The sequence below is a fragment of the Jaculus jaculus genome, chromosome 16, assembly GCF_020740685.1.
Source record: "Jaculus jaculus isolate mJacJac1 chromosome 16, mJacJac1.mat.Y.cur, whole genome shotgun sequence".
NCBI lineage: Eukaryota > Metazoa > Chordata > Mammalia > Rodentia > Dipodidae > Jaculus > Jaculus jaculus.
The window spans coordinates 24,929,524-24,951,297 of NC_059117.1; the positions used below are offsets into that span (position 1 = coordinate 24,929,524).

General features: G+C 38.3%; 1 protein-coding gene across 4 annotated transcripts in view; it reads right to left on the minus strand.

The window, feature by feature from the left end:
- The window catches only part of Immp2l (inner mitochondrial membrane peptidase subunit 2), an 872,509-nt gene that overhangs the window by 777,444 nt on the left and 73,291 nt on the right, over window positions 1-21,774 (minus strand). For all 4 annotated transcript variants that reach the window (XM_045135523.1, XM_045135524.1, XM_045135522.1 and 1 more), the window contains exon 4: window positions 14,186-14,289. In XM_045135523.1, coding sequence (XP_044991458.1) covers window positions 14,186-14,289 — 104 coding nt within the window. The remainder of the gene's footprint in view (window positions 1-14,185; window positions 14,290-21,774) is intronic.

Sequence of the window (21,774 nt, forward strand, 5' to 3'; positions counted from 1 at the left end):
AGACCAAAGTTAATCTTCTCCAGTTTCTTTCTTTCTTTCTTTCTTTCTTTCTTTCTTTCTTTCTTTCTTTCTTTCTTTCTTTCTTTCTTTCTTTCTTTCCTTCCTTCCTTCCTTCCTTCCTTCCTTCCTACTCCTTCTCTCTCTCTCTCTCTCTCTCTCTCTCCCCCTTCCTTCCTTCCTTCCTTCCTTCCTTCCTTCCTTCTCTCTCTCTCTCTCTCTCTCTCTCTCTCTCTCTCTCTCTCTCTCTCTCTCTCTCCCCCCCCCCTTCCTTCCTTCCTTCCCTCCCTCCCTCTTCTAACTCTTTTATAATTCTTATCTTTTTCTTCCTTCTCTTCTTGGGCACTGACATGTAACTCCAGTACCAGCAGGTGGCTATCATCCACAATGAGCTCTTGATCAGAGAGACCTACAAGGTTTCCCAAAAGAAGACAGATTTATGTCAGAGTACTTATGACCCACCAAAGGTTAGTGGTACGACCCTACTGCTGAAGACAACATATGTAGTTGACATGTAACATGGAGTGACATGGCTGGAAGCTGGAAGAGAGTCAGTCCCCAGATAGTCACCACATCTAGTGCCAGAAGGTGCTACATGAGTGACTGGGGAAAATGACCAATATCTGTCCAAGCAACTCATGGTCTAAACTACTTAGCAGCAGATAACCTGAGGTGATGCTCACACAAGTGCAATAGTGGCAGACAACCATGGTGGGAAACCAACTGCTCTTGATTTAGCCAACAGACCTGCTCAGTGGAATGGGACCCAAAGCCAGACCTGGGAAACAAGTCAGAATCATATCCAAAAATGAGCCCGCTCTCCATTATCAAGCTCACATCAATTTCCCTACAAATGTTCCCATGGGACACATTTTTATAACTATTTCTTTTGAATTTTGTCTTATTATCATAACACAACAGAATTTTTAAAAATCTATGTTCTTTGCCAATTTTCTTTACTATTCCATCTCCAGTGGCCAGTTCTGTGCTTGTACATACAGGCACTTTAGAAATACTTTGTAAAAGAATTATAGATGTTTTTAATTCCATAATATATGCTATATAAGCATCTTAATTTGTGCCTGTGGCAAATTAAAATATTTTAAAAAAGAACTTTCAGGTTAAAGAGTACTTTGGAACTTAACAGATAAAATCCCTTCATCTTACTGAAAATGCATACTAGGACTGGGGATGTACCTCAGTAGTCAAGCACTTATTTAGCATGAGTAAGACCCTGGTTTGGACTCTTAGTACCACAAAAATGCAATGAAAAAGAAAGAAAGAAATTCACAGGCTAACTAGAATAGAGTCCCTTACTGCCAAAGTCAGTAGAACCCAAGTCTCTAGGTCCCTGGTCCAAATCTTTCTAACCTCGTACTACCAATTGAGCCCTGAGTGTTTTCCCTACTTAGTTCGCCCATGAGAGTACATGCCTGCAATCCCAGTTCATCTGTGGCAAACCTACTACAACCTTGAAAAGTAATCTTCTTTTAAGCAGTAATGTACCACACAGAGTTACATATGATAGACTGTCTAACAAAAGACAACTAAAGCCAATTATAAGAATATCCATGAAAAAAAAAAAAAGAATATCCATGAAAAAAGAAAGGCAACAATGATTTTAAAAAAATTTCTGTATGACCTTTTCCTTAATATAATCTAAGCCTAAATTCTTACTCATGGTCTATTTAAATTTGGAAGCATCTCGGAATTTATCTTGTTTACTATTCCATCCATCTGATCATTAATGCTGAGGTCACATAAAATTAGACCTGATACTGATTCTGAAAACAATTACCAAAACCTTCCCACAACTCAAGGTTAACAGGAACATAAGGTATAAATAGTTATTTAAAAAAAAAGGCCAGAAATCTATTAAAATAATTTGAATGCTATAATAAGGCATACACACATGAATAATTTAAGCAACTATAGGGAAAAAAATCATCCTTCTAACACTATTTGGAATTTTTACCGACATATTTTTAATTAGCCCTGAACAGGTATAAGAATCATAATCTCCTACACTGATACCCTTTTAATGATGCAATCACACTGACAGTGTTTCTATAATCACACAGTACAGTAAATAAACTTGAACTTTAAAAAACTGAGCAACTGCTCCCACAACACATAACCCACAACCCCAACGGGAATACCTACAACCCCACTGAAGAGGGTCCCCAACAGAGTGGGGGGCAGGGACAAGGGAAAAGAGGGTACCAACACATGATGTATCCATACAAAATATGTTATTAATAATAAGAATAAAAGAAAAAAAATTAAAAACTGAGCAGCAACTCAAAAACTTATAGTGAACAGTGTCGTGCTATATTCTTGACATAAGGAAGTTGCTCTCCATTTCCTTATTTGCTTCCACTTAAAACCTTTAACATGGGACTGGGGAGAAGGCGCAGTGAGTACAGTGCTTGCCACACAAGCACAAGGCCCTGGGTCTGCATCCCCAGCACCACGTAAAGAAGGGTGACAGGGCTTGCCTACAGTCCCCGTCCTGGAGAGGCCGAGACAGCGGGGTGCCTGGGGTGTGCAAGCCAACCAGACAAGCCAAACTGATGAGCTCCAGATTCAGGGAGATGCCCTATCTCAAAGACTAAGGTGGAGAGATAGGTGATGTCAGCCTCTGGCCTCCACATGGATGCACACACACATAAACAAGCACCATGCTAATACACATGTATGCACACCACACACACACATGCAGAAAACATACATGACAGTGACTTGGAAGATGATTCAGGAGTAAAATCCTTGCTGCTCAAACCTGAGAAGCAGGATTCAAACCTTTAGTAGCCAAGCAAAGTCAGGCAGGCATGGCTACACACGTGCAATCACAGGGCTCCAGAGCTGAGGATGAGGGGTCCTCAGAGCAATGTGGCTAACTAGATTAGGTGGATCAGCGAGCTCGAGGCCCAGCAAGAGACCCTGCCTCAGTTAATGGAGCAGAGAGTGTTTGAAGAAGACACAAGACGTCAACCTCTGGCCTCCACGTGCATGTGCACAGACATGCACATATTCCACACACAAGTGTGCCACACATAAGCAAACATACATACATACACTACACACACAAAAAGAAATCCACAATATAAATTTTGACAAGGAATGAAATGTCCTCATAAATAACCAATAACATCACTTTCCTCATTTTTACAGCAAAAGTGAAATTTCAGAGATAATTGCAGGAGGATTAAGTTCATTAGACAATATTCCCCTAACACCTAAGGCAAGTTTTCTGACTTTTTTCAGTATGATCTTATTACCGCCTAATTATCCATATTGCTTCTTTTCTTTTTGTTAAACTAAAATTCACCCAAGCAGTTTAACCTTTCATTAGAATCATAAAAACACCCCCTCCTTCACTGGTAATTGGCCTCTTTCCTTATTAACTTATTTATCCCCTTGATTTATTACAAATCTTTTTGCCAAATTTGGATCTGCTCTGCTAAGATATTCTTTACCTTCTTTCAACTCAATTAGCACACTGTCACTGTTGCTAAAGCTTTTCTATTATTTCTTCAGGTTTTTATTGCTCTAGTAGGATAATGAATTTTTAATAAACCTGAAATATTTTAATGATTCTTAACTATATGATGAAATATATGTGAGATATATGTGAGTCACACTAAAATGTTTCCAACTGTATTGTCATGAAACTATGGTAAATTTTCAGCAATACAAGTACACAAAGCTCGTGACCTCTAAAAGCACAGGGAGCTATATTATAATTACCCTATCCCTCCCCAAATCAAACTGAGCCAGCGTCTCCGTCAGCAATTTCGCCAGGCATACAAGTTTTAATAAAGTGAAACCTACAGTTGTGCTATCAGTAAATATTAATGTGACCTCTGAATGTGAGTAAATCTGTCACTAGATTATGCAAAAAAGTAACCATCCATAATATAGGTCACTGAGGTTTCTCATTAATGGAAATAAAATGTTGTTGCTTTCCTTCTTTGGTTTTTTAAGGTATTTCTGTTTGTTTGGTTTTTTTTTGTTGTTGTTGTTGTTTTTTAAGGAAACATTTTCTCCTGAACTCCAAGAACTGTCTCTCCTGCTAAGCTTTCCCATTCTTATCAGCTACAAATACCTTTTCCAGCCCTCGCCAAAAGCTGGAGCCCTTTTCTAAAAGATAAACAGCAGTGGGAGGGTACTGACCTTGGGCCAAATAAGCTGATGTGTAAGTTTAGTGTTGAGATTCTTTCCACATTTCCAAGATGTAAACTATGAAACACAATATGAAATCAAACATCTCCTTTTTTTAAGAACAAGTGGACAGTGTGTTTACTGGTGGGAAATGCATTACTAGATAATAAGAAAGACAATGGTTATCAGGAAAGGATGGAATCATAAAGACTCATTCACAGAATGAGTTACAAAAAATATGAAAATGTAAAATTTCTATAAAACTTCATTTTCAGAAGTTTAAACAAACATGAATGAATTTTGTGCTCATCCTTCTATTAAGCATTTACCTCGTAGTTTGGATGTGTGCATGCACATGTTCATGTGTGTGTGTGCACATGATCGTTGTGTACATGGTCATGTGGGCACATGTTTGTGTTTGTGTGTGTATGCAGGTGCACATGTGATGCAGCACACATGAAGTCGCAGGGCACCATTTTGCACCCGCCCTCACCTTCACCTCATTGAAGGGCACGTCCCTCTTGGGATCTGGCTCAGCTGCTGCCCTTTGCTACTGTTTCAGGAAATCTGTCGCCACCTCCCACTTGCTGTCAGCTAGCTGAGAGGACAGTAGCCTGCAATGGCTTCCGGCTTCTTCCACAAGGTCTGAGGACCGAACTCAGGCACTCAGGCTGGAGCAACAATCCACTGAGCCATTTCCTCAGCCCCCTACCTCACAATGTTTATGTTTTCACGTTCCTCATTGTCAACCAAAGGTACAATTTTGATAAGCACATATTAATATGGTCCCTTTGACCATATCCTTTTCAGGATTTCTGTATAGTATGTTAACATAACTCCTCCAAAAAGAATCTTCAAATCTGTTTGAACTCTACCTTCAAAAGTATGCAATATTCTTCTGATGGTCTGGAGGAGTGTTGTTGTTGCTGCTGGTGGTGGTGGTGGTGGTGGTTTGCTTTTTTAAGATAGGGTCTCACTCTAGCCCAGGCTCACCTGGAATTCACTATGTAATGTCAGGCTGGCCTTGAACTCAGTGATCCTCCTACCTCTGTCTCCCAAGTGTTACGATTAAAGTCATACACCACCACTTAAGCATTATGGTGCGTGAAAAATCTTAATTCTGTTAGAATTATTTAAGTTCACATTAAAAATGCTGCTCTTCAACATTTTAGTCTGATTCTTTACATACAGTATGCAGTGCATACTGGAGCTCATTTATAAACACTGTATTATACCTATTTAAATATAAATATAACAGTGTTCTCCCAGACTGTGTTTTCCACTGTGAAAACAAAAACATCTATAAACACAAGTATATAGTATTTCACAGAATGTTGTCTATACAACATTCTTTGACATCTAGTTATATCTCATAAGATGTAATAATTATAAAATAAGATGAAAAGAAGCTATAGAAATCTCATAGAGATACAGTACCATGAAATCTTAATAATTCAAAATTTAATTCATGATCACAAAATATTTTAAAGCTGCAAACTAAGAAAATATTTTACTGCATAATTAATTGTACTAACATTGTATAGGCAGTTTATCCTACTTAAGTAAACAAATTGCTATTAAGGCTTGCCTTAAGAGAGCAATTTTTGTATGCATGTGAATAGAATTTTAAAACTCAATTCTATGTCAAATAACAGTGACAATATTTACACTATCTTATTTTATTTTTAAAAGTATTATGTACAAATATACTTAGCCATGAATGAAAATGACTTCACTTAACTGAATTTTGCTAACAGATAAAAAAGTAAAAACAACTAAAAACCTAGTCCCTTCATAGCATCAACAGTCTTTCTTTGAAAATGATAGTCTTTCTATCCTACACTGTAAAACAGTATCTATAAACTCTGAAAAATATTTAGTTATAGACAAAAATAAGTTCAGAATGAGTACAGGAAGTACAGATAAGTACACACAATTATATTTTCCCAGCTCAACCGACAACTAGCTTTTAATACAATTATAGGTCATTATTCATTACTATCATTGCCCTAGGCATTTGTTTAAAAGCATGAATTTCCTTTTTTTAGCAAGTTCCAATTAATTTCCCTGGGTAGGTCAAAAGACCTTTAAAGATTTACAAGTACTCAAGACACAAGATACAAAGGAACCAGACCTTTCTTTCTGTCTTTTTTTTTTTTTCTTTCTTCCTCTATTCAACTTCATATATTTCCCTGGCTCAAATTTCAGTAACTCTTTGCTTATATTTACTTCTAGAGATATAGTCACCATCTGGGCCATCTGTCAGAAAGAAGCAATGTTTAGCATGTCACACACCAGCTGTTGATGTTATCTGCACACTGTATGTTCATACTGAAGTCCTATCTATACTAATAAAGAGACTATATTTTAGGATTTCCTATAGAAGGAATGTGGCTTCACAAAAGGGAAGGTGCGATATATATAGAGAGAGTGAGACAGAGACAGATAGACAGACAGACATAGATCAGGACCTGCATGTCTTCTTTGTCAAAAATGAGTAAGAAAGCCGGGCTTGGTGGCGCACGCCTTTAATCCCAGCACTCAGGAAGCAGAGGTAGAAGGATCACCGCAAGTTCAAGGCCACCCTGAGACTACTACATAGTGAATTCCAGGTCAGCCTGAGCTAGAGAGAGACCCTACCTCGAAAATAAAAAAATGAGGAAGAAAAAAAGCCACATCATTACAACCCATATATCACAATGGTTAGAGATGATGCTTAAGAACACAGCTTTGTGTTGGGCATGGTGATGTATGCCTTTAATCCCAGTACTCAGGAGGCAGAGGGAGGATTGCCATGAGTTCAAGGCTACCTTGGGACTACATAGTTAATTTAAGAATAGCCTAGGCTAGAGCAAGACCCTACCTCGAAGAAAAAAAAAAAAAAAACTTTGCTACTTACTTTCCTGTTCTTAAACAAATAACTTCATTCTAGGCCTCAGTGCTCTCAACTAGGAACTGAAGATATTAACAGTATTCACCTTCGCTTTTGTGATTTTCAGTGAGGATTGTTATTATTTGAATGAGAACTGTCCCCTACAGGATCCATTTAAAATGTCCATGTTCACACAGCTGGTGCTATTTTGGGTGGTAGCAGAAACTTCAGGGTGAGAAGCTTTGCTAGAGCCGTGTGTCACTGAAGGACAGACTTTGCAGTTCACAGTCCAACCCGATCTGAATCCAGTCTACTCTCTGATTCCTGGCCCATCCAGATGCGAAAAGGCTCCACTACTATAGCCCGAAGCTGATCCAGACCCCACACCTTCCCTATCATGACAGACTGTACCCCCAAACCAATATCCAAAACAAATTCTTTCTCCTTGAAGTTGCTTTCTGGCTGTGTTTTTTTAATCACAGAAAAGTAACTAATACAAAGCTTAAGTAAAATGAATATAGAAAGCTTAATCCAGTGACTTAAAAGTAATAAAGTCAATAAATACTAAAACCTTTGGGCTGTTTTTATCTTGTAGTCTTGTCTTTAGACCTGATCACCCCAACATGTGTTGTTTAATTTATGTCTAAAGGTCTGTCTTTGCTGCACTTTGAGATGTCATGCTGTCGCCACAGACATATTCCAGGGAAGCAGTAATGTGTTATGGTAAAAGGTTTAAAAAGTATTGACCAGTAGAAATATAATGAATTTCACAAATAAATTTAAATTTTTAAAGCCAAGTTTAAAAAGAAAAAATAAACAAGTGTAGCAGTTTGCTGAAATAATATTTGACTACAAAAGTTCAAAATACGTTAGCAAGTAGCAGTGGTCACAGTGAGTGCTCACCGCCGCACACATGCGCGCAGTACATCAAAGCACACACTTCCGGTCAAACTCTGCCTTCAACTTACTTGCCACTTACTTAGTCTAAACTTCATGATGTTAACAACAACTACCTCTAGATGCTGTTGTGAGAATGAAATAAAAACGACATATTCAAAGCACTTAGTACAGTGACTACATGGAGACAGGGGGAAAAACATGCACAGAGCTAGATGCCATCAAATGAGAACAACTTCACTGCCATCTTCCCAGACCCTGGGGCCTGCTCACCACAGAGTAATCTGTATCCACCCTCCTTCCAGCCCTCCTCCCTCTGCCTTTCCCACACATGGGCAGCTCTCCTTGCTTACCTCCCAGCAGGTGCAGATGTAACTGGGTGGACTTGTTAATAGGTGTGAAGGACAGATGTAGCCATGATCCAAACAAGTGGCACCAAGAAACTAAGACCTGTGCCTGAGAAAGTAGCCTCACCTTCTGCTTCTCTCTACCCTTGTTTTAATCACTCCCCACCAGCCTGACTGGTCACCTCAGCTGTTCCCACTACTGTGGCTTCCTCTGCAACTCCCCACGGTGGCAGAGCTGCTCCATTTTAAAACAAAAAGTTCTAGAAAACTGTAAAGGTTGAGTACCTTTCTAGCAAAATAACTGGCCAGCATCCTGCAAAAGTGCCAAGTTCATAGAAGAAAGTTCTAAGTTCTAAGGAACTCTCACAGGTTGGCAAAGACTATTACAAGGACATGAATAATAAAATGAAATATGTTGGATATAATTTTGACCCAGAGAAAAAGTCACTAGTTAAAAAGTTACAGAATAATTAAGATTTATAGATTAATTAATAATATCAAAGCAATGTTGATTCCTTGGTTTTCAAAACTGTACTATTTATGATTTTTGTGGTATGCAATTTAATATGGATTGGGTTGGGGAGGTAGATGGGAAGTCTTCATACCATTTTTGGTAAGGTTTCTTTGAGTCTAACACTATGTCAAAATAAAATGTTAAATTTGTGTGATTATTCAGAACTTCACTATAAAGAATCTCTATCCCAATGGACTTAAAAGATATATTCTTGTTGTGAAACAGTGCTCCTGGTGTGATGTCTATTGCAGTAAGGTCATGAGACAGGTTAATGAAAAGTCAATTCCAAGGTATGGAAAAATCCACCTTAATCACTACTATTAGAATGTAAATCCATTAAGAGAGTGTGATGCCACCTGCATATATATGGTAACACTGAGGACTTAATAAGAGCAATTTATCTTTCCCATGAGCTTTCATGTAACTATATAAATATACCTTTTAATTAATAATTCATTTTTTAACCTAGGTTGTAGAATGACCTATCCCCCAGTCCGCACATCCTTGCAGGCACTCCTCAATGGTGTTCCTGGTATTCACTGTGGATAATTAGGGCCCAAGTTTGCCTTTTGAGTTAACATAACCGAATAACATTATTAAGCAACAGCTCCACTAGGGTTACCTTTGAACGTAAGAAAGAGACAGGGACAGATAAAGATGCATACTCCAGTAGGCCCCAGCATCTAGACCTTCCTCCCATGCTTTACACACAGCTTTGGGCACGTGCCCTGAACAAAGCCTCTTGCCATAAAAGGGGCAGTGTGCTCTGCCACCTGTTTACTTCTGAAACATGAATTAGTTCACAGACATCTGCTAAACAAAGAGGTTTAGTATAATGCAGAAGGTACAGTTGTTCATGTATGTTTGATTTTTTTCCCCACATCGTTAATGTTTTCCTCATTCATAATAGCAAGAGAAAGCTACATATACTACTGACAGCAAGGTGAGAAGAAACTGACACTACATTCAGCCTTTCCGCTCAAAGTGGTTATTGAAAGGTTAGCCCAGATCATTGTTTAGATGTACACATACACACACACACATACACACACACACACACACACACACATTAAAAATGAAGTCACACATGGCCTGGAGAGATGGCTTAGCGGTTAAGCGCTTGCCTGTGAAGCCTAAGGACCCTGGTTCGAGGCTAGGTTCCCCAGGTCCCACATTAGCCAGATGTACAAGGGGGGGCACATGTCTGGAGTTCGTTTGCAGAGGCTGGAAGCCCTGGCACGCCCATTCTCTCTCTCTCCCTCTATCTGTCTTTCTCTCTGTGTCTGTTGCTCTCAAATAAATAAATTAATTAATTAATTAATTTTTAAAAAATGAAGTCACACAAAACAATGGCCAACTAATAACCTCTAGTACTGGAGAATACTGTAACCATTTACAGCTTTTTCTCTACGTGCATGATGGCCTCAACTCTTGTTTTTATCAACTACCAATAAGTTACTTTCACTTTCCTGGCTTTACGTACAATCTAACATTTACTGCACCGTCTTTCTTAGAAATTTCATCATTTTCAAGTGGTAGTATTAATTGGGATTGTTAATATTGTACTTAACACTGCTAGTTTAAGATGAATTACCAAACTGAAAACTTTCCAGAAATGCACATGTAATATAGCAGTAGGAAAGTGGTACTTCCATACATTTTGAATACATAAAAACTTGTGTCAGATTTTTTAATATAAACACATATTTCCTTATTTCCAAACATCAATTATATAATATTTTTATTAAAATCAATTTATAAGCAAGTGACTAAGAACATTTTACATTCTCTCTAAATTCAACACTTGAATATATATTTCTGCATTCATTATACATTTGGATGCATATACATGCATGTTCTGATACAGTAATATAAATTATCATCTATGAACTAGATTGACACTTACTGTGAAAAAAAAAAAAAATGTGGTGGTGAACCTTTACTCCCAGCACTTGGGAGATAGAGGTAGGAGGATTGAGAGTTCGAGGCGATCCTGGGGCTATGGAGTGAGTTCTATGTCAGCCTAGTCTAGAATGAGATCCTACCTTGAAAAAAATTTTTTTAAAAAACCAAATTTTCAATATTGTTTGGCATTGATTAAATATACAGGTGAACACTTATCACACCAATACCAAACATTCAAATGAGGCAGTCTAAATTATATGAATATATAAGGATACATATTTAGAAAGCATTTTTGCTCGTAAGAGTAAAAAGAAAATATTTAAGTACTCTAGCACTTTTATATTACCTCAAGCTAATGAAGAATCAAGTTTAAAACTTGTTTCATTTTCACAAAAAGCAACAATACTGCTTAATGATTATTTGTTGTTAAAAATATAATACTAGCACCACCAAGCATTCTTTTATGTCAACAGACCCTGCTAACAACAAAGCATTGTGAAAACAGTGTGTGTTATTTATACATGACAAAGATATAGCACATAATTGACTCATTAAAAATATTGTTCAAGCCAGGTATGGTGGTGCATGCCTTCAAACCCAGCACTTGAGAGGAAGATGTAGGTAGGGAGATTGCTGTGAGTTTGAGGCCACCCTGAAACTACATGGTGAATTCCAGGTCAGTCTGGGATAGAGTGAGAACCTACCATATTATAGTAGTCCCAAATTGAATGTAAACTCTAACTTAATTTATATAATAAATATCAATCACCATAACATTTGCCTAAAAGAATTGTGTATTGTTTTATACATATATCACAATTTTCTAGGATATTTTTAAATTATTTTTTGTTTATTTTTATTTATTTATTTGAGAGTGAGAAAGAGAGAGAATGGGCACACCAGGGCCTCCAGCCACTGCAAATGAACTCCAGATGCGTGCACCCCCTTGTGCATCTGGCTAACGTGGGTCCTGGGGAATCGAGCCTCAAACCGGGGGCCTTAGGCTTCACAGGCAAGTAAGTGCTTAACTGCTAAGCCATCTCTCCAGCCCTGCTAGGATATTTTAATGGACCAATGCAACCCTGAATTTCAAGGAGCTTTCTTACTTTGCAATTATCTACTTAAATTCAGTTGCTTAGAAATAACATGTTCACTTGGGTAGGTATCTGCTCTATCCAATAAATAAAAATGTAACCTTGTGAATCAAAGATTAATGCATATACAACAGACTATACAATCATAGAAAAGGTTTAGAAACATGGTAGCGCATATCTTTAATCCCACCACTCGGCGGGGGTGGGGGGGAGGGAGGGGGTCAAGCAAAGAAGGATGATGGCTGTGAGGTGGAAGACAGCCGGAGATGACACAGTGAATTCCAGGTCAGCCTAGGCTGAGTAAGGCGTGGTGGCGCACAACTTTAATCCTAGCACTTAGGAGGCAGAGGTTGTAGGATCGCCAGGAGTTTGAGGCCACCCTGAGACTATATAGTGAATTCCAGGTCAGCCTGAGCTAGAGACCCTACCTCAAAAAAAAAAAAAAAGTGAGTGAGAGAGATGCCTGGGGAAGATGCTCACTGGGAGCAGGTAGTCGCATGGAAGTGGAGCAGAATCTGTTTTTCTTTTTCAGAAGGTAGAGAGAACCCTAGAGATAAATCACCCCAGTACCTCATGCAGAGCTCAGGTGAAACCGCAGAGGAATTGCTGAGATGAGCAAGAGCGCTGCTTCCATGGTGAGCCTGACAACCTGTGCCAGGGTGACGGAGACAGACACTGAGGAGACTCAACATGTACCAAAGCAGAAACCCAAAAGCTGCCGAAAGTGCAGCACTAAAGTCGACTTCAAACACACCCACCAAAGCTCAGGGAATTTTCGGGAAGAAGCAACAGAAAGATCGTAAGAGGCACAATGTGGGAGGGAATATCCAGAGGCATTGGCCCCCTCCCCTTACAATGACTGACTGCTGCTCTCACAACTCATAACTCACAACCTCATGGTGAATACTAGCAATCCCTCCCACCTAGGAGGCACCTCAGTGGAGTGGGGGCAGGGAGGAGGGAAATGATGGTACCAACACATGATGTATCCACACAAAGTTTCAATAGATAGACAGACAGACACACATACAAAAACACATATACACACAGTCTTATAAGGAAGTAACAAAAAATATTGCTCTGAATGACAAAATAAAAGGATACCTCCCAGCTGGGTGTGGTGGTACATGCCTTTAATCCTAGCACTCCAGAGGCAAAGGTAGGAGGCTTTCCCTGAGTTTGAGGCCACCTTGAGACTCCATAGTGAATTCCAGGTCTGCCTGGACTAGTGTGAGACCCTACCTCAAAAATAAATAAATAAATAAATAAATAAGAACAAGTATACCTCCCAAAGAGTAGGTTATATTGAAGAAAATACTGCAAACCTGGGAAGCATCTAATCCCCTTCCTTGGATGTCTGCCCATAGAAAACTCCATTCAAATTTAGTCCATTAGCTATTAGCCAGACTTGAGTAACATATTTCCAAATGAATCCTTGTAGAATACTCTTGAAGGAGACACACTTACAGAATATCTACTTTCATAAAGCAGTATCCAAAGGCAGGATGAACAAATAGATGCTGGCTTGCCTTTACCATGAATTATCATCCAGCAAGAAAATAAAAATCATACTCGTTCCAATCATAAGAAATATACATTGGAAAGGTTTTACTATCACTAAAACAAATAGCAAAAACACTGCTACAGTAGTTGCTACATAACAAGCATAACAGGGAATCCCACTAAAATGTTTGTTTCTCTAAGCAGCTGAAGCCTGAAGAAATCAGGCAAGTTCTACCGCAGGCTTCTCAGTGTGAATGTATGTTGAAAACAAACAAAATTTTCAAATCTACACTACTCAAGTATTTACTAGGCCTATGTATTATATCACTGTGTCAATTATGCACACTTTGACATTCCTTTCCACAGCTAATTCTGGAATGAAATTTTGTTCCTGACCAGTCACAATAATTTAGCAGAGAAACACCGCCACCTTTTGGTTCCAAACAAGCATCTACGGGACTTGTCTTCAAAACAACCTTTAATATGACAGGAATATCACTAAATTTTGTGTTATAATTATCATCTTCTAAGAAAATTTTGGGTCCAAAAGCAATAAAACATTGAAGTAATATAAATGTCATTTGCCAAGATGCAAAAATTACAAATATTCCAAAGTAATATGAACTGCATATATTTTGGATTGTCACTATGATTTCTACTCAGTATTTTATTAAACAAAATTTACCAAATCTAATTATGCAATGCAACTTGCATATTTTATATAAAATAAACTTTTGTATAATATAGTTACATATCCACATTGATTTTTGAGACACATCATAGTCAGATATATTCATTAAGCTAATCACTGGCAATATAATTTGAACAGTAGATTATCAGTAAAGTAAGGATAAGGACAAATGCAAATTAAGTAAGTTTCTGCGTTACTTACACCAATGACACAATGTCTCCACGGTGCACTTCAAAGTTCCTCACTTTCCAATGGTTCAGAAGTACTACGTCTGATGACTGGCTTCCCCCAGGATTCAAAGAAGGCTACAAAGAAGAGGCAATACATTTACCATTAGCATTTTTCAATGTTTGTGGTTCCTCAGACTTCATAGCCAGCATGAAATGCAGCAAAGCATTCCTAATATAGTACATCTCAATTAACTATTCTTTTAAAATAATACTTTAGAAGTTCAAAAAGGCTCACTAGGATTCTTTATGGATGAATCAGAAAAAGAATAAATTACCAATGGTTATTTATAAAGAAAATATACTAGATAGTTAAGTCTTTACTAGACTATAATAAAGCTGTATGAAAACTCTATAAAAGATGAAAGACAGAAATGAATCAATTATTCCAACAAGATAAATACTCATATGGGATCAAACTCTACAACATGGTTAAATCAACCAGTAAAGCACTCAAAAAAAAAAAAAAAAAAAACAGGTGATGGTTCAATCATTAAAAATGTAGTTCTCACCTGAATCAAAGGGCCCTGGAGAGGGACAGACAAAACCTAACCTCAAATTTCTACTGTTTCTCTTCTCTGACTCTTTCTTTTTTCTTTTCCCTTGGCACTGGCCTGTAATGTGGTCTACATCCATGGTGAGCTGTTGATCAGGAAGAACTACTAGATCCCACAAAATAAACAAGACAGACTTCTGCCAAAGCACTTGACTCCCCACCAGAGGTTAATGGTAAGACCTTACTGCTGAAGTCACCAATCACTGTTGGCACAGGCCATGGAGAGACGTGGTTGGAATCCTTAACCCAGTTAGGATAGCAAACATTAAAAAAAAGAAAAAAAATCAAATCTAGCCAGTAAGCTAGAAAGGAGATATAAAGGGATTACAAAGAGAGGGATGGAGGGACTTAATAGGATGGTAAGTAAGTAGAACAGATTAATGGGGGTGAAAAGGCCCAAGTGAGGTCAGGAGAAGAGAATGAGTAAAGGTAAGGTGGAGGGAGGGCAAATCAAAATCTAAGAGGAGTGCCGGGCGTGGTGGCGCACGCCTTTAATTCCAGCACTTGGGAGGCAGAGGTAGGAGGATCGCCGTGAGTTCAAGGCCACCCTGAGACTCCATAGTGAATTCTAGGTCAGCCTGGGCTAGAGTGAGATCCTACCTCAAAAAAACAAACAAACAAAAAATCTAACAGGATATAAAGCCATATGGAAACCTATTTTTGTGGACATTGTAACACCCAGAAGCCATAGATTGTAACTAGAAAATTTTCAGTGCCAGGGATGGGATACATTCCAGTGAGTTGTTGTCCAGAAAGGTCCCAATGCCCCCAAAACATCACAGGCCATTGCCAAGACCCTTGGTTTCCACCAGGAATAGATGGTAAGACGCTATTGCTGAAGACTCCACATGCCTGGGCTGCAAGGTCACTGAGCAATCCTGCGGGAACTGAGCTGAAAACCTCCTCCATGAAGAACAGCTGACAGAAAGCTGGAAAAAGCCACTCTGCATGCAGTTCAATGGGAGAGAAAGAAATCATCAGTGAAGACACTCAACAGTGGACACTGCAGGCTTTATATTTGGCCAGCCAAGCCAAATGAGCCAACAGGTACGACAGTGGCATGTCTATTATGGGGGAAACCAAATGCCCTCTAATTAGACTGGAGGCGAACTCCATGGGAGGGACTATATCCCTACTACTGAAAACCTACAACAGGGCTAGTCACAAGACCTAGGGGTGTAACGTCTGCTGGTGTCTGGCTAAATGTATATACTATACTCATCAAACTGCCCAGTAAACCGTTCTCTTAATGTTCATACCCATATATTAATGCTACTCTCACTTTTGGTTAGAGAACCTCTTTTCAGATGGCAGTGACCTTGGGATGACTCAGAAAGCATCATGGTGCTGAGAAGAAGTGACAGAGGAGTGCTCAGCACCGCAATATCTCTATACACCTTCCAAGGCTCAGGGTCCATTGCAGAAAAGGTGGTGGAAAAAATGTAAAAGCCAAAGGAAGAGTAGAACTCCTTACAACGTGCTCCTCCAGACACCAAATGGCCTGGATATCCATGACCTCAAAGTGTCTGACACTACCTACACAAGACCATCAAAGCAGAAGGAAAAGATCATGACATCAAAAGCGAGACCAATTAAGAGGGGGAGGGGATATGATGGAGAGTAGAGCTGCAAATGGGAAAGTGGGGGGAGGGAGGGAATTACCATGGGATATTGTTTACAATTATGGTTGTTGTCAAGAAAAACAAATAAACTTTTAAAAACAGTAAAATATAAATATAAAAAACAAACTCAGAGAATCTAGGAGTTTCTATCTATATCTCAAAGCACATGACTGTGAGGCCCTGTAACACTTCTACCAGCAGGGAAGCCTCCCAGGAGTAAGGGTGAAAATGATCATAATCTTTGAGAATACTACAAAGGACTCCCTGCGGCTACACGCAAAGTGGTGCCTCCTCACAATCTATTCCACTGTTTCTACCATGAGCCCAAAGGTTAAACTTCAAGCTAGAGAGATGGCTCAGCGGTTAAAGGCACTGTTGGGTGAACTGTGACCTACCCTTCCTTTGGGGGTACTTGCACTTCATGAATCTTCTAATGATGCATGCATTTTGAGAATTTCTCTTGTTGCATTAAAATTAATGTATAGCCTGCTTTGCTCTGACCTAAGTACTATACAGAGTACTAAAACAAGACAAGTCAGAAGAATTCAACAAATGTCAATCAATTATACTAAGGTTACAACTGACAGAACCTAGTTTTCAAACAAGCACAGCAATATTTGCTTATCTTAACGCTTATCTACAGTCAAAGACTACATTATAGGGTATTTTTTCCTCAAACAAAGAAATGTTGCCAAAGTAACCTAAATCCTCAGCTCTTGTCTCAGTTCAAGTCACATGACAATTCTGGGGGAATTTATTCCTTGTTTTAAAACAGTAACTGGGGCCAGGCATTGTGCACATGCCTTTAATCCCAGCATTTGGGAAGCTGAGTTCTGGCCAACCTGAGGTTACATAGTGAATTCCAGGTCAGCCTGGCCTACAGTGATAGAGTGAGACCCTACTTTGGGGAGGAGGGGGGACCTAGGGAGTTAAAGAAAACCAGGATATATCTCTTGCTTTGTAAAGTTTAAGTGAAGCTATTGATAAATGGTATTATTATTTGCCGGGCGTGGTGGCGCACGCCTTTAATCCCAGCACTTGGGAGGCAGAGGTAGGTGGAATGCCATGAGTTCAAGGCCAACCTGAGACTACATAGTGAATTCCAGGTCAGCCTCAGCTAGAGTGAGACCCTACCTCGAAAAACTAAACAACTAAACTAAACTAAACTAAACTAAACTAAACTAAACTAAACTAAACTAAAAACTAAACTAAACTAAACTAAACTAAACTAAAATAAAATAAACTAAAATAAAATAAACTAAACTAAAATAAAATAAACTAAACTAAACTAAACTAAACTAAACTAAACTAAACTAAACTAAACTAAACTAAAATAAAATAAAATAAAATAAAATAAAATAAATGGTATTATTCTCACTTTTTCCTTTTTTTTTTTTTACTTGTTTCCTAATTTTTAGGAAAACGTCACAGCCATAATTCATTGCCTACAGTACACTAACAAAGCTTAGTTGAAAGTTCTTTGAGATAAATGCTTTAAACCTTTTCAGACCTTAGAAAATGCTATCTATAGCAGCTATCTACAATCTACAAATGTGTAAATACTGAATTTTGTGTATTAAATGAGGTACTCTCTAATAGCATTATGAGAAATCAACAGCAGCCCTGGCTTTTTTTTTTTTTTTTTTTTTTTTTTTTTTTTTTTTTGGTTTTATGAGGTAGGGTCTCACTCTAGCACAGACTGACCTGGAATTCACTATGGAGTCTCAGGGTGGCCTCGAGCTCACAGTGGTCCTCCTACCTCTGCCTCCCAAGTGCTGGGATTAAAGGCGTGCGCCACCACGACCAGCTAGCCCTGACTTTTTAAAGAGAATTATTATGTTGCAAAAATGATTCAGAGGGAAAAACTATCCATTAAAATGGAAATGGACAGGGGACTAATTGGTATTTAGAAAGAAGAAGGTGGCAGGAAGAGAAGAAAGAGGTTAGAGAGAGTACTGAAGGGGTTAATATGATCAAAGTGTATTATATATATGATAATGTCATAATAGAATCTATAATTTATTTAAATTAATATACAGTAAGTAAAGTTTTAATGTATATTCTGATTACAGGATCATCATTATTAGATGTAACCTTTGAAAGAATATGGATCAAATAAATCTTTTTTCCCTTGCTATTCAGAAGTCTTATCATTGTAGGGCTTTTACAGTTCTTAGGTCTATCTTACAAGGTATATGTAATAAAATAACTACAAATTTACCATATTTTAACAAAATTTTAAGTTTGAGAAATGAAGCATTTCTTCTCACATAAAGTGCACGTATGACCAACACCTCTTAATACTTGACTGCTTAAAATGACCAGCCATGTAATTCAGAAATACAATTTAAGTTTTACATTAGGGTTCTTAACCCAGCGAAATTGTAAAAACCTAATATAACACATGGATTTCATTTAAGTGTGAAAAGGAAGAAATTCAAGTAGCACAGCATCACAAGATATTTTTATTTAAGTCATAGCTGCATCTGACACCTTACTGCACACAAAATAATGAGCTTTTAACACCTCCTCCAGCTTCCTGAGGCCCCCAACAGATGCGCATTCACTGGAAGCATCAAGTTCCCAGTGGAAACTACCCACTATAGTCACTTATGACCTCCAGGCTTTAGGAGGAACTCCACCTTCAACAGACAGGCCTGCCAGTCTTGCTCGCTCGCTCTCACTCTCTCCTGCCTCTTTTTCTCTACCAAATAAATGAAAAAAATATTGTTAATATCAAGTATTGGAAGTTATGTTAATAAAATAAAGGTGGTCATCCACCACTTTTGATTTAATTTGGAGTTAATTTTCATTCTAATATTAGCATATATTCTACTATAGAGAAACATGTTAAATTTTACAAGTACTTTCATACACTACATATAAGAACAAAAATTTTTAGAAACTATCTGTGAGGTAAATTGCTAGAATGTGTTTAAAATCTGTGAAGTGATTTTATCTTTAAACCTAGAAACATATTTTAAATGATGTCATAAGGAAAAATTCAGAAATATGTAGAAAGGAGAATGCACAAAGTTGTTCATCATAGATTTTTTATAATAGTGAATATTGTAGCCAACTTTCACATGGTAATCCCTCCTTATCCACAGCACATGAATAACAAGACACCCAGTGATATCTGGAACTTTATATGGCACCAAACTCTATATATGCCATTTTTCCCTACATATACACGCATATAAGAAAGTTTAATTTATTGACTAATCACAGTAAAAGATTAACAAAATAAAATAGAACCATTACAATATTATACATCATAATAAGGTAATATGAATTATATATTACATTACATCCAGTGGTAGCATGAAGTTCCCAGTGGAACCTATCCACTGCAGTCATTTCTGGGCTCGATCACAAAATATTTTACTGTACTACAATCACTCTTCTCAGAATGATGATATAAAATGATACAATGCCCATGTGCTTTCTAAAAGGAAGTGAGGAAATAATACAGGAAGGAGGCTCTCAGGCTGTAGCATTAGGCTTCTGTTAACCTTGTGGCGACAGGTCAGAAAAAGGACCATGGAGAAATGCTGATGCCTGACAGCTGAACACTGATAACTGAAATAGGAGAAAATAAAACCTTGATAAAAGACTGGAATCATTGACAGGACACTTATTAGACTACAATTTAGCAATGGTTATGCCATGTGGCATAAAGATACAAATGTAATTGAGAATCACATTGCAGCATATTTAAGGCTTGCAAATTGATTGCAAACCAGTACCATGTTTGTGAATTTGGCCTTTTTGGAGTGGTTTTTAATTGATATTAGGATATGTTTGGCAAATAAGGTAAAATTGATGAAACTGTGAAAACCAAATTGGCCTGATCCAATTAAAGAAGGAAAGAAGACTTCCAGTTAAGATGGCAGCGTAGGAACCATGCCAAAGCAGCCTAGCGGAGAAAAAGCCAAAAAAAAAAAAAAAAAAAAAAACAGCAAAATACACTCTTCTACTAAAAAGTGAGTTGTATAAGAAATTACCAAGCACAGCAGAGAAGTAGGAGAGATCCAGACCCCACAGAGGCAGGCAGAAGCGGCTCCAGCAGCGGCACTAGGTCTGCGGGGCCACAGCTACCAGGCTCGGCTTGAGCTGCAGGAAAAGCCAGGTGAAGGGATTTTCCACTTTCACTGGAGCTGTTTGCAAACTCAATAAACGTGAAGGGAGGACAAAAGCGAACAACAGAGGAGCAGATCACAAGGTAGAGGGTCACATGGACCAGTGGGAGAACCAGAGCCATCATCAACAGCCTCCCCTCCCCCACCACTAGTACAAACGCCAGCAAGCACCAGAGACCAGGGGAAGGGAGCTAACAGAACAGGAAGCTCACAGCACCTAGCACTGGCGACCAGAGCAGTGATCCAATGACCCAGCCAGCCTACTTGAACCCACAGTGCACCAAAGAGGAACCCAAACAGGAGCTTAGCATAACTGAGACCAAAATCATCCCAAAAGGTAACTGGGATTACACCAGTTCAGTACCCACCAAATAAGCCTACATAGGCATGAACTGGAAGTGCTAATTGCAATTTCCATATCAGGATATATTAAATGTTAAATCTGATGGATGGTCAGATTTGCCATTCTTAAATAAACTATATTTTGGCCTTGTTTTATGTTGCTTTTTGATTTATAGTAGCTTTATTTCCTCTTCTGTTGTACATTAGGGAAGGGTCTCACTTGGTCATAAGCTGAATTGGAACCCTCAACAGACCAGAAATCTCAGCCTCCTAGTTGACAGGCACCACATACCTTAAGGGACAGTGACTTTGTTACAGGATCTGGTTGTCAAAATACCTATTTTTACATAAAGACTCTATGCTGTTTTTCATTGAATTTGTACATTGTTTAGTTAAATTTTAGAATCTACCAGTATTTTGTTCCACTCAACCTATTTGAATACTCTCATAGCAAGCAAACTCAAGACCTAGGGTCACTTTTGTCGATACTCCGAGAGTCTTAAGAGCCACACCTAGTACTTTAAGATCCTACCCTGAAGATATATAAATTCAGATTGACCCCAGAACCATCCCACTGATAATCTTAAAGGCCCACTGTTTATTTATTTATGTTTGTCTTAAGACACCTCTTTTTTATTTTCTGTTTTGAGGCACGGTCTTTCTGTAGCCCAATCTGATTTATAACTCATTCTGTAGCCCCAAGCTGGCCTTGCACTCACAATAATTCTCCTAGCTCAGTCTCCTGAATGCTGAAGTTAAAGGGCATGCACTACCACACCTGGCTTAAGTTTTTAAGTTTTTAACAATCAAAATACAATGTTTAAAAAAAAAAAAAATACAATGTTTTGGGGGAGGAGGGTACTACCATGGGATATTTTTTATAATCATGGAAAATGTTAAT